The 12,565-nt window shown below is 35.0% G+C and overlaps 1 protein-coding gene across 3 annotated transcripts; it reads right to left on the bottom strand.

Annotated features, from left to right (window-relative positions):
• Positions 1 to 307: 307 nt before the first annotated feature.
• LOC105172267 (FAD/NAD(P)-binding oxidoreductase family protein) lies at positions 308 to 12,068 on the bottom strand. Of its 3 annotated transcripts, none has more exons than XR_016067892.1 (10): positions 11,610 to 12,068; positions 6,518 to 6,787; positions 5,779 to 5,905; positions 4,856 to 4,917; positions 4,537 to 4,767; positions 3,315 to 3,436; positions 1,424 to 1,566; positions 1,006 to 1,201; positions 702 to 868; positions 308 to 604 (listed from the first exon to the last, which is right to left on the bottom strand). XR_016067892.1 is itself a non-coding variant. In XM_088886024.1 (9 exons), exons 1-8 carry the CDS (start codon positions 11,973 to 11,975, stop codon positions 1,044 to 1,046), a joined length of 1,479 nt encoding a protein of 492 aa, XP_088742150.1. In that variant the 5' UTR covers positions 11,976 to 12,068; the 3' UTR covers positions 701 to 868; positions 1,006 to 1,043. The 3 variants fall into 3 exon arrangements, 1 of the variants encoding a protein (XP_088742150.1); XR_016067893.1 differs by having other exon boundaries at positions 11,681 to 11,932; XM_088886024.1 differs by lacking the exon at positions 308 to 604 and having other exon boundaries at positions 701 to 868.
• Positions 12,069 to 12,565: the final 497 nt, after the last annotated feature.

Below are 12,565 nucleotides of genomic sequence, written 5' to 3'. Positions count from 1 at the left end.
AGAAAATATAGGCTGATGATCAGCTCTTCTACTTGCTTATCTTCTCACGAAGTTACAGTGTATGGAGATTATTCCGAGCAAGGGAAAATGCTGACTCTCAAAGCCAACAGAAAAACATCATTATAGCCATATTAAAAAGATAAACTCACAGAATAAATCCAGAATTGCTATTAATATAAACACTGAAGGTCAGGAGGGGCACCACAATAAAGCATAGGCTGGATAGGAGCGTTTTGCTTGAACCAAATATGCCAGTGAATTTAACCAGCACAATTAACTATGTTTGAATTGATTGTGCAATTGAAAATCATTAAGCAAGAGACACTACATATATAAAGAGCTATTCGTACAGGGCGTAAATCTCTCCACAACATTTGCCTTACATCATTGGGAGCAAATAAGAGATCAATAGTCATTCAAATCTAATACTAATGTCTTTTTCATGCCGAGGTGAAGTACCATCAAGGCACTAATAAAATTGACTTACTAGCTCTCCTCAGAATGGGCTCACAGGTGTAAGTAATAAACGCTTTTAGCAACTTGGAAATAGTTTAACATGGAACTCAGAAGGCAGCACGCTCATAGATCGAATGTTCTGTTTTGCCTGTATATGGAGAGGCACCAGAACAATAAGCACCTATTGTCGCATAGCAAATAAAGGGATACATAACGACAAGCAGAGTTTATGTGGAGAGTAGTACCTTAACAGAAGTCCACGAGGAAGAAAACCATATCAGCATAAATATATTTGCTTAAATGTTTTTTCTGATGAAACTGAAGCGACGGTGGGAACACCTTTAACACTGTTGTCTCATTTCACATTTTTAACATGAAGCATCCTTGGACTATCTTGCACAAACTAATTGTGCTGCGGAAAGAATGTAAGACAGATCAGAAGTTGTATTAGATAGGACTTCATAAACAAAGTTTCTTTTGGTTTAGTTTTTCAGAGGAGAAGAGAGAATAACATTAACTCACAAGAACAATATACAAACAAAAACTTACTGAGCAGTTGCAAAAGTTGTTTATAGCTGGATGCAGATTCACATGGTAAGCTGTATATCATAAGCCTTGTTTATCTGTCCTTCAGAATCCAATCCAGGAAACTGTCCAATATCATGTCCCTTAAGTGGTTGAAATTCATTGTGCAAACCAACAGCAAACTCATCTGGGCATGTTCCACCACTTTGGAGGTAATCAGCTATCTGCATGAAAACAGCAATAATGTTGGTCTCATATTATTAAATCAGATATATTTTCATGCTTTTACAAACAAATCATCTTTACCAGTGCCTAGCCGAACATCATGGTTCAGTTCAAATTAGGACTTTGAACAGTAATTCAAGTTTTCTCTAGCACTAACATTAGTATCAAATTTCATATGCAGAAACCCACAAGCAGAAGAGAGAAAAAACTAGAGCACTTGCATGATTAGCGAGAGCCATGCCACTTAAGGCTGCAGCTTCTAAGCTCGATCCCAACAGCCAATCACCACATATGCCAGCTCTTCCACGAGAATCGAATATGCAGGGAATGCCAGGTGAATTAGTGGGAAGAGCTGCACCCCTGTAGGTTGTAAAACAATTCATTCAAGCTATTGCAACAACTAAAAAAAACAGAAAATCTGCATTTGAAGGAACACATTGCATGAGAGTATATTCAGATCAAACATGTTTTCATCTCAGAATAATTAATGTTAGAATTCAAGAATCACTTTAAAAATCACGTAAACATGAAGAAGGTAAGTAAAAAAAATCTAATCTAATCACTACATAAATCTAGTAAGGGTACCTGTATCTGAATAAACTGTTACTAGTGGAAAGCCATTTTTCTTCTTTGATACCCCTCCAGCCACAAATTTATTGTTCCGACTTCAGTTCTGAGTCGCAAAACAGTTTGAGGTTCCCAAAATGGAAATTCTATTTTCAGATGTACCTTCTCATTTTTATTTGAAAATTTAAATTAATTCAAAGGTTTGTGATACAAAGAAGAAATAGTACTAATTCTGAAAAAAGAATTTGGGAAATAAAGGACATGTAAAATAATATTTAAGTAGTAATCCTGAAAATAAAAAAAGGCCCAATTATGCCCTCCTTTTTGACTATTCAGTATTCATTAAGTAATGCTACAATATATGCATAACAAATTTCAAGAATTTTTTTACATCATTCTCATGTTTATAATAGTGTAAATATGTATTATTCGGAAAAAAAAAAAAACTTGTGATGTGTACATATATATATTTATATATATCTACAAGTTATTCATTAAGTAATATAGTTAAAAAAAAGACTTTAAGCTGAAAGGTACATAAGCATCAAGTCATGATCAGAGTATGATCCAATACTCTTATTTCTGATAGAAAAATATACAAGGCAAAAACAAAAAATCACTAAGAAATTAATTTTCAACAAAATTTACCCTAATAACTACCTTGTGATTTTTCCTATGTTCTATTGAATTTTTGAACTTCTATTCTATGTTAAAAGCTGATATTTACATAGATTTTGCTTTTCCCCTCTTATAGAACTTTCAAGTATTATGATTCATTCTCTGTACAAAGTTTATTTTTTTCATTTCTATATTTGTTATGAGAAAATCACCACTAAAATTACTCTATATACTAAAATTATTTAACTTATGACCACTGCCAAGCTACTCGTAATTTTATTTTCAAGCAACAGTCTCCTTATTTCATATTCATTTTTCTAATCATGTTATTCAACGAGTTCTGGACAACAATCTAAATTGGTGAACCACGTTCTAAGAAATGAAACTCAGATGGAATAACCATCCCCATTGTTAACTAATTATGTTCTTAATTTAGCATCCAATTAAAATCCAACAGTTTGGAAATTAAATTACTTACTGTTGGAAAAATAATATGATAGCATTGTAATGCATGAATACTTTGCATTAAGTGATTAGATTTATTTAGATTCCAATTAAAGGTCTAATAGAATGACATCTAGGAAATTGCTTATTGTCATATCAAATTACACGTAGACCTTGTAATAGGGTTATTTTAGTCATCACAAAAAAGTTGAACAACTAAAACCGTCTTAAGTTATGCATTCCTCATAACTGTAAAGATAGAGATAACAATGATGTGACACCACTATCTATCAACTATTACTTTTATGGAGAGTTCACTTTTTCACTCGTCTAAATTTTTGTCGCCAATTCAAATGGGAGCTCTAATTCTCAGATGGAGGGAATAAAAGCAAAAAGAAGAAAAAGGGCATGAGAGGCTGATTCGTATTTCATGAACTTATACGCATGTAAAACTAATATATGCGCTTGTTCCTACATACCATAACTGTAATCGACTGTAGAATGGTCTTTTAAGTGAGTCCTTTCGCAGTCCTAAAGCAATCTCAACACCTTCAAGCATGGCTTCCTTCACCTTTTCTGCTGTAATAGAAGGAACACTTTCCTGACAAACACCAAACTAAGAATAAGAAAGTTATACACATGGATCTACTCAGAAGCTCATATGCTCTACATATCCCATTTATACTCATTTTTAAGCTTTCGATACTTAATAGACCAATTTGGAAATAATGCTTTGTCTGTTGGCTTTAAAACACAATTAACATTCCCTGTTTTCTGCTCATGTTTGAAGTTTATCTGCTGGTTTACTGGGTCCAGATGAGCCCTCCAAATCTAAGATCCAAAAATTCTTTCTCCGTCTGAATGGCTTTAAATAATAATTCAAAGTTGTGCCATGCTGCCAGCACCTGAGATAAACATCATGAATCTAACAAAAATGTTTGCCAAGAAATGGCTGTGCTTCAACCCAACTATTACAGTTTCAAAAAGTAAGAGATTGAGTTATCCCACCAATTAGAGGTTAAAGTTGTCATATTGATGTTCATATATTTATCAGGGAGAATTACATTAACACCCACTAAACTATGGTCTATTTACAGAAACCACCCATTATTAGAAAATTACATATACACCCACCACCACCCACCACCAGATACACCCAAATACACCCACGAGAAACATCAACATCATTTACACAAACCATCCTACTTTTCGAAAATTTTACACAAAGTAGGGGTACTTTGTGGCTGCCAAAATTACGCAAAAGGCAGGGAAGGGAAAATTTGTGTAAATAGATTATAGATCAGGGGATTTGCAATGCATTTATCCCTGTTTCTTAAGGACTATGTCTTTTCATTTGTAATAGGTTCAAGAAATATGTACTTGGAAGGAGAGACTCGTAAAATTAGCTTTAAGATGTAGCCTTCTGTGTCAGAAATCCAAGTATTCTAAAAGTTTTTTATTCATAGGTGCTGAGTGCATAATGAAGCCTGACAAAGTTGTGTTCTTCGTGGGTTAATTGACATAATTATGGCATATTTAATAAATTCCGCTACTGCCACCAACATATAGTACTCCATTGTCCACCAGAAAAGGAAATCCTTTTAATACCTTCAGTTACACTTTGATAAGATCAAAACAATGATAAGATTTTTCCCAAGGTAACAAACATATGATGTGATGGAGACAAATTATATAACTGACCTGAGGGACTTTATTCTGCTTCCCAAAAGCTGCTGTGCTGAAAAAGGTCCAACACTGAGGACCGTTGCTTTGCAAACCAGAAAGTTTCGCCGTATTATTTGCCATCCATGAGAGAGAATCAACTCCTTTAACAAATGCTCCTTCAAAAGGGATTGCAGACTCTATGGATGTCATGGGAAGAGGATCCTCAAATGCTGCCAGAAGAGCCCATATAGAACTCAAGTGAAGCCTCTGTATACATGAGATGGTAAATGTTTACAGAAATAGACAAATGAAGAAGCTATTAAGGTTAGTAGAACCAGGAAGTGAGTCAAAGTACCTTCATTTGTCTAGCAATTAGTGGTAACCCTGATGATGCAAGCAATCGATTTGCACATTTTCCTGGTGTGGCATATAATAAGATAGCATGTACAACACAGATCTTTTTTCTTTATTCAGGAACTGTTATCCATGTAAAAGCTCCAAAAATAAGTCGTGAAGCAAAAGGTACGACTGATTAAACCATAGTAATGATCTAGGATACAATAAGTAGAATACACAGCAATGACTATTTGTTATTTCACTAAACTCCAGTAGGGATAAAACAGGCTCTGCATGAAGGATGCAGGATGAGTTATTATCGAATTTCTATTTCACGCAACATCCATCAACAGTTGATTGAAAGCATAAAGAGAAAGCCATGAGCAGCCATTGTTTTATACCAAATAGATGCATGACTGGCATCAGCACGGAGACTCTGGACTTGGAGACTAGTCAGATTAAGATGAGGTTTTCTGATACAGATTTACTGATTGCTTTGATTTCTAAATTTTCAATATTGCCTTACTGATGCTGAAATTCATCCTAGCCTTCCACAGTAAAATCACTTAAATAAACCACTGAGTATAAATGTTTAACTGAAAGTATCCACTAAAATTGTTCAAAAGATTGAAAGCATACTTTGGTGATCATGGGCCTTACCAAACATAACCATTCTCATACTTGATCAAAATAAGTAGTCTTTGGGGATGGAGGATTTTCATGCACTATGAAAATTAAGTAGTTCCATAAATTACTTATAACATGGAAGGTAATGTTTATTCAAGAGATTCATAGCTGCCTTCTTAAATATATCAAAAACAATAGATTCATATACTTATATATATTCTAAAAAGTAAAATTTCCAGAAAGATTACGAGAATCAATGTCCTTATGCTAAGACATGCAAACTAAATCATCAAACAGCCTGAAGGAGGTGCATACCATTATGGGCAATAACAATTGCATCAAAATGTCCACAGGGCTTCCCCTTCTCACTCAAGTACCACTTCCCATTATATGGCTCCAATTTACTAATCCAGCAAGGGCGCACCACATTCACCATAGAAGTCTGCGCATGTCAATTTCTACCATATAATAAAGCACATATCAACAGACATGAGGACACTAATACATTATAAAGTAGGTCAAACTAGGAGCTCAACCAACTTTCAAATTATAATCCAACCAATAACATAAAAAAGTGCAGAGTAAAGATGTTTGGGCTCTTATGCAATAAAATGCTTTAGTAAAAAATATAAGCAACTGATAGAAATGGTACTCTGAAAGTAAAAGCTTTTTCAGGCATAACATCTACTCTTTCAAGCGAAGGGTTGAAAATTTTCTACAATTACATATACCCACACCCACTAGGGTACGTTTTTTTTTAACAAAAGAAAAAGTGAAAGAGGAAAAGAATTCTTAAAGAGGCAAGAAACAAAACATCCAAAAAGCTGATGACACAGCAAAAGCATCACTTTTAGATTTGATGTTTTGACAAAAATGTGAACTCCCTATAATGTAATTCTAATTTGCCTTCAGAATACCTTTTCCATTATCTAGTAGTTGTCCATCAAAAACACATATAAGGTCATAAAAGAGGACAGTTATTACTTGTTCAGCCAACATATATAAACACATAGCTGGATGTTTTCCATAAAAATTATGAGCTGTAGAAATTGACCTCAGACAGTATGGATTCAGCAAGAGGACGCATTCCATTAACACCAATATATCTTGGAGGTGAAGGAGGAAATGGAACAAAATGCCCACCAGCTTCAAGCTCTCCAATTTCACCATGCCACTGACGAACAAGACCCTTCTTGGACCAGAGGTCAACCAGCTCAGCCAAATTAGGGTCAGTAACTGTGAAGAACTGGGCAGCATGGTCAAATATTAAGGGCTGAGGATCAATTATTCTAGTTCCCATTCTTCCTCCTAATCCGTGAATTCCCTAATGCGAAAAGCAGAATAAATTGTTTTGAGTTCATCATGTACTAGTATTTGAGTTCAATCCTTAAGAAAACTCCAGATCAAATTATATTGAAGATTTATCCGTGATTATAATATTACAGTTAGTAAAGTCATAATCAAGGATAAATTTGACAAATTGGAACAAATAAAAGACCTTTCTCCAATATAAAGAAAAAACAAGTTATCCACCATTACATAGTAATACATGAGCACTTGCTTCCATCTATTTAAGACAGAGGCTATTTCAGTTATTTAAGAAGCTCTTGTAAATTGATTTTCAAACTGTACACAGATTCTTAAGATGCTTTCCAACATTATTTCCTGACATCAGAAGAAAAATGGTTTAGACAAGAAAATTCACCTTCCATAGAGCCTCATGAGATTAAATGAATCTGAAATAAATCACTATCTTACTCATATGTATATTTACTTTCCATGGGGTCATGGAAAAATATAAAACATAAACAAAATTAAAGTAATTCCATTTACCCTTCCTGACCCACTTTCTTAAAGTAATAACCTTATGTCAAAGCCTGTCAAAGAAACCAAACATTGTATGCTCTGTACGAAGCATTGTGCAGTTTGAAAAGTTTTCAGTGCTCTTGGATTATTTCCACAAGCAACAATTCAGCCTAAACAAGCTATCCTGATGCAGTATAGTGCCAGCAGGAGTCAAGCTTCTAATACATGTCTGCCTTTCACTAAGCCAAGTTGCTGAATTTTCAAAGCCTAATCCCTTGATCTGGCATAAGTACACATCATATTCTAGTAAAAGCTTCTATTTAAAACCTTTCCAGAAGCTGCGGTAAGAAAGTAAAACTGCTTTAATTAGCCTGAAGAAGTCAGTTTTCTGGATCATTGTAGTGACTTTACATCAACAATCTATTCCGTCATACTTATCCCCATCTCATTACAAAAATATAAACCAAAATAACACAAGTATCACAATTTGGAGTGTCCATAAAAGCAATCAAAAACAGTTATTAATGAACTTATCTCCAATGTTCTGATGCGTTGTTTCTATTAAAAGCAACTAACTGCAACTTCTCATCCTCAAAGAACAATTCCACTCAAGAAAAATTAGATAATGCTCTACAAATGTTATCCCAATTTCCCCATTTCAATTCTATAACAAAGGAATGAAAAGAAAACAGAATGCCCAGTCTTCTAAAAATGGAAAATTCCCCCAAGTGGTTTCTACATCTTGCTCAATACCCCCATTTGCTGTCACGTTAATGTTCAATCACCATGTTGTTCTGCATTACCCAAATTTACCAATTAAAGCACTAACCAAATGCCTTTCTTCAGGATATGATTCATAGATCACATAATTGGGTACCTATACTGAGTATACTCTAATTTTTAAAGATAGTGCATGGAGCTTCAAAATGAACTTCTGGGACCATTTCTTAGTTCCCCAGTTTATTTTCGCTGTATAGGAGACTAGCCAACAAAACATTGGAGAAATTTTTAATTAAGACTCCCATTCCACTTGATATACTCATCTGTTCGCCTGTCCAAGTTGATATTACAAACAGTTTCATGTAGCTAGGTGATATGGCCTTATCTCTACAGTCCTATTTGTTGACTTCTACCAACTCCAAAACAAAAGGATTAGGGAAAATGGGTATAGAGCTTTGAGCCACATCCCTTCATGGCATCTACACTTCCATGCAGAGTTTACAATGGGTGAAAAAGTTGTTTATGCCAACTCCAACAATACATCAGCTTCACCAAAATAGTGTAAGATCTCAACCTCTGAAGTCATCAAGCTCGTTGAACTCCAAAAGTGGCACTTCCATGAGATCATAGAGATAGGTCAGCCAAATGTACAGAAACAACATTATATTCACATGGCATTCATCTACATTATTTATCACCTGGTTCAATGAGTAAAATCAACTTACTGAAGATTGTTTAGTGTCTTTCAAAGAAGGGTCAGAAGTTTGTGGCTGTGTTTGGAAGGCTTTCTGGATGTGTTCATGTTCGTTGTTCTGACAAAGGGTATTTTACAAAGATTTGGAGCACGTGTTAGTGATTGATTTGTGATTTAGTTAATTTTGAATAATATATTCAATTGATTCGTGGCATCATCAAACATTTTAATGATTAGAAGATGTAAATATGTCTTTAATTTTTATGTATAAAAATATATAATAACTAGAATATCTGTACACATATCTTCATGTACATATACTAATGCTTGAGATTTTTGAAAGTATTTGCAGAAAGGGGTTCAAAGATTGGAAAAGATGTTTAAACAAGTGGATATGCTTGTTTTGGTATGTTTGGTTTCATTTTGTAGTTGTTTTTTAACTTAAAAACAAACCCAAATATATTGCACATTTTTTAAATATCTTCTCCAAAAAGTATTGTGCAACTCCTAATCATTACCTACTAAACACACATACACATATCTATAATATATATTCCACTTAATATTTATTTTTATTATCATCTTTACATTTAAATAATTAGATCAACTAAACATATATCTATCTTCCAATTATTAGAAGCTTGATGTGACACCATCAATCAATTAAAAGTATTTTCCAAAAACAACCGAAAACAAATCTAAACATTAACCGCATTTTGAAATACAACTCCAACACAAAATTTTTCTAGGCCATCTACAACAAAACCATCCAAGAATTTCCAGAAAACATCTGGAAACTTAGCATTTGTTTTTCAGAAATGTTTTTGTAGATTTCTGAAATGAACAAAAATTGTATCCAAACATTAAGCTTTGTTCAGTGGAAATGAGTTCAATTTTCAAGTTTGGGAAAGGTTCTGCTGTAGCAACCAACACAATATTCCTCAACTTAATCATGATTATGAGGAGTTTCATGTACTCTACATTAGTCTTGCAGGCTATTCATGACCTGACCATCACTGTGAGTCAAAGCGTATTTTCAGGCCCGGAGTGAAAGAAGGGAAAGCGTAGAGGCGCGAAGTCTTGGATCTACATAAACACACCATATGATCTTATATACACAATTGAGCTCCATGTCCCGCACAATTTTCACATTTTCATCTTTCTCTAGAGGCACATGCTCAACCACTTCTTCGTAACTTAGTGAAGAATGTTTGTCTCTAGTTAGCACTACCATAAGCCTTTTGTTATATTTAATGGACCAATTCTGCTCGGGCATAATTGCTTTTAAGAAAAAACTTAATCCATAACAGTTCGGACTAGAGCATGAAGGATAGGTAAAGGCTTCACACTGATGATAATACAAATAAGTCAATAAGGAATTTAAGATTATAGAATACATGTTACCACAGTGGGAAGTACCAAATCAAGCAAACAGAGAAGTGAATCCAGCTAATGGAAAGAACATGCTCAGAAATGGGGATTGACTGCTATTAGGACTCTTTATCTCTCGGATACAAAAATTATCAAGATCATGCCAACAACCCAACATGGAATGCGGAGTCCACACAGAACGTTTCTCAAGATCCAAAAAAGGGAATGCCAGTTCAAACAATTGATCAACCCTACACCTTTCCAAGAGCCTAATACCATCCCCAAGAAGAGAGTGGGAACACTGGGGAAGTGCATTTAACAATCATGAGAGGCCCCTGAACAATGTTTAATGACTTGCAATTAGGATACTTAAGTAAATCATAGATCCAACAGCCACCTACTAGGAATTTTATGCCCTCTACCAACATCTAAGTCATGGCTTAACCTTTATGGTTATTTCATTTAAAATAACAAGTTTTTCCAAAAACCTGTCTTCTTATTTTCAGATTAGCACACAATCTGCAGAAGTCTGTCAATGAAGGTGCCTGCTGACAGATGAGTAGTTTGTAGGAGAGCTTCATTAGGTGAAGGATCATCTTCCATAAGAATAGGCCCTTCTGAAAGGCAGTTATGAAGAAGACTTGAATTGTAACTAAATTAGAGATCTTCATAATCATGGAGAGAATATACCTATCTACAAACAGGATAAGAGTTACGGCATACAACTGCTGGAGAATCTTTAGATTAGCATGGAGGCTTCTAGCAAGCCATACAAAGCTACAGATAAAATCAGTCAACTGTGAACGAGTCAGACATCCTGGAATGGTAATAAGCTTGTCGCGAATATAAGAACCAGTTCACTGAGAGAAGAGATACTGAACATTTCCAAGTGCAAAAGAGCTATAGATATTATTCACATGTACAAAATATTGGGTTTCGGTACCAAATATTCTACAAGTGGAAGTTCAAGAGACGCAAGGACGACATCTCCCAATAACAACTCAAAACCAAATGAACCTCTAAATGCTCTCAATTTCTATATCAAACTTTAGTTGCACTTAACGCTATCATGTCTTCTTGTTCAATGTCAGCAATGCAACTTTCAAGTTCTTTTATTTCCCACCATTCAACTCAGCTATATACTTCTTTTGTTTTTCCTTCGGTTTCTTTGACTCTTGTTCTGTAAACTTCCCAATCCTAGTAGTCCAGATAGTTGAGTCAAAAGCAGTGTACTCGTGACATTATTATAAATGAATTTGATGCTACTAATTCACACATTGAATTCACTAACAAAAGTCAACACTCCTTCAGCAACAGCCGCTCCCAACATTCAAATGGCCAACTGAACTCATCAACAGCAGCAATACGACTTGTTTCCCAAATTTACACATTATAGACTCAGCATTGCAAATGGAAGAGCCTAGGCACGAGACTGATGTCAAATTCGACAAGCCAATTTTAATCATTTTCCCATTCAAAATCGTTAAATAAGAAGAAATTAGCATCAACAGAATCCACAAATGTAAGAACAGGTCCAAGAGAGCGTGTAACGAACCGTGTCAAACACAGTGGACTTAATGCCCCTCTTCTCCAAATAAAGAGCACACATAAGACCAGACATCCCACCTCCAATAATCCCAACAACCGGGTCACTGGGAAACGGAGCCGTGAACTCGACCTGCTCCTGTGTAAAGCTTTTCTTGATAACAGACCTCCTGGAGGTTCCATAGGAATGCTTTTTTCTTGTATGCCTGGAGGGATTATTCATGGGTTGTTTGGGCTTCCTTTGGTCCAAATTACTCTTCTCATCATTCTTGCACTGGATGTGGGTTCGTGGGCTGGTGGGTTTTGAGGAAATGATGGGGAGGAAAGAGGAAAGGTTGGAGGAAGTGAGATTAATGGGGCGGGAAATGGAGGTCATGGCCAACTGCCTTTGTAGGACGAACTGATTCCTCCTTCAACGTAATATTCTCCCTTTTCTTTGCCGAAAGAAGGCAGTCCAAAGGATTTTTCGTTTGGGTTATGCTTCGGATCAATAGATATTGAAATTTTTTCAAAAACATTTAAAAAATGTTATATAAAATTTTTTTATTTTTCAAGAAACATACAAAGCAATAGTTAAAACAAAATTACAAAAAATTGGATTGTTCATTTTAAAAACAATATTCAAAGTTTTATACGATGACTTTTAGCTACGCATTAGGGATCGTTTTGATTGTATTTGATAAATAGGTGAGATTATTTTTGGGAAAATTTATTTAAAAATGGTGAATTTATTATGGAATGGGGATATTTGAAATTGGCAAAATATCACTTTTGGTCCCATTAGATAGGGTCATTCTCACTTTTGGTCCCACACTTTACGTGTTCAACACTTGTAGTCCCAAAATCCTAATTTTTTAACACCTTTAGTCCCACTCTGTTAAAAACTGACAGAATTGGCGCTGAAAACAGACTGCAATGCTTGTGTACAGTGTTTGGAGGGAAATAATGGCGCCAAAAATATATTTT

Source organism: Sesamum indicum, linkage group LG10 (genome assembly GCF_026168435.1).
Source record: "Sesamum indicum cultivar Baizhima isolate 11 linkage group LG10, ASM2616843v1, whole genome shotgun sequence".
NCBI lineage: Eukaryota > Viridiplantae > Streptophyta > Magnoliopsida > Lamiales > Pedaliaceae > Sesamum > Sesamum indicum.
This window is presented reverse-complemented; position numbering and strand designations above follow the sequence as displayed.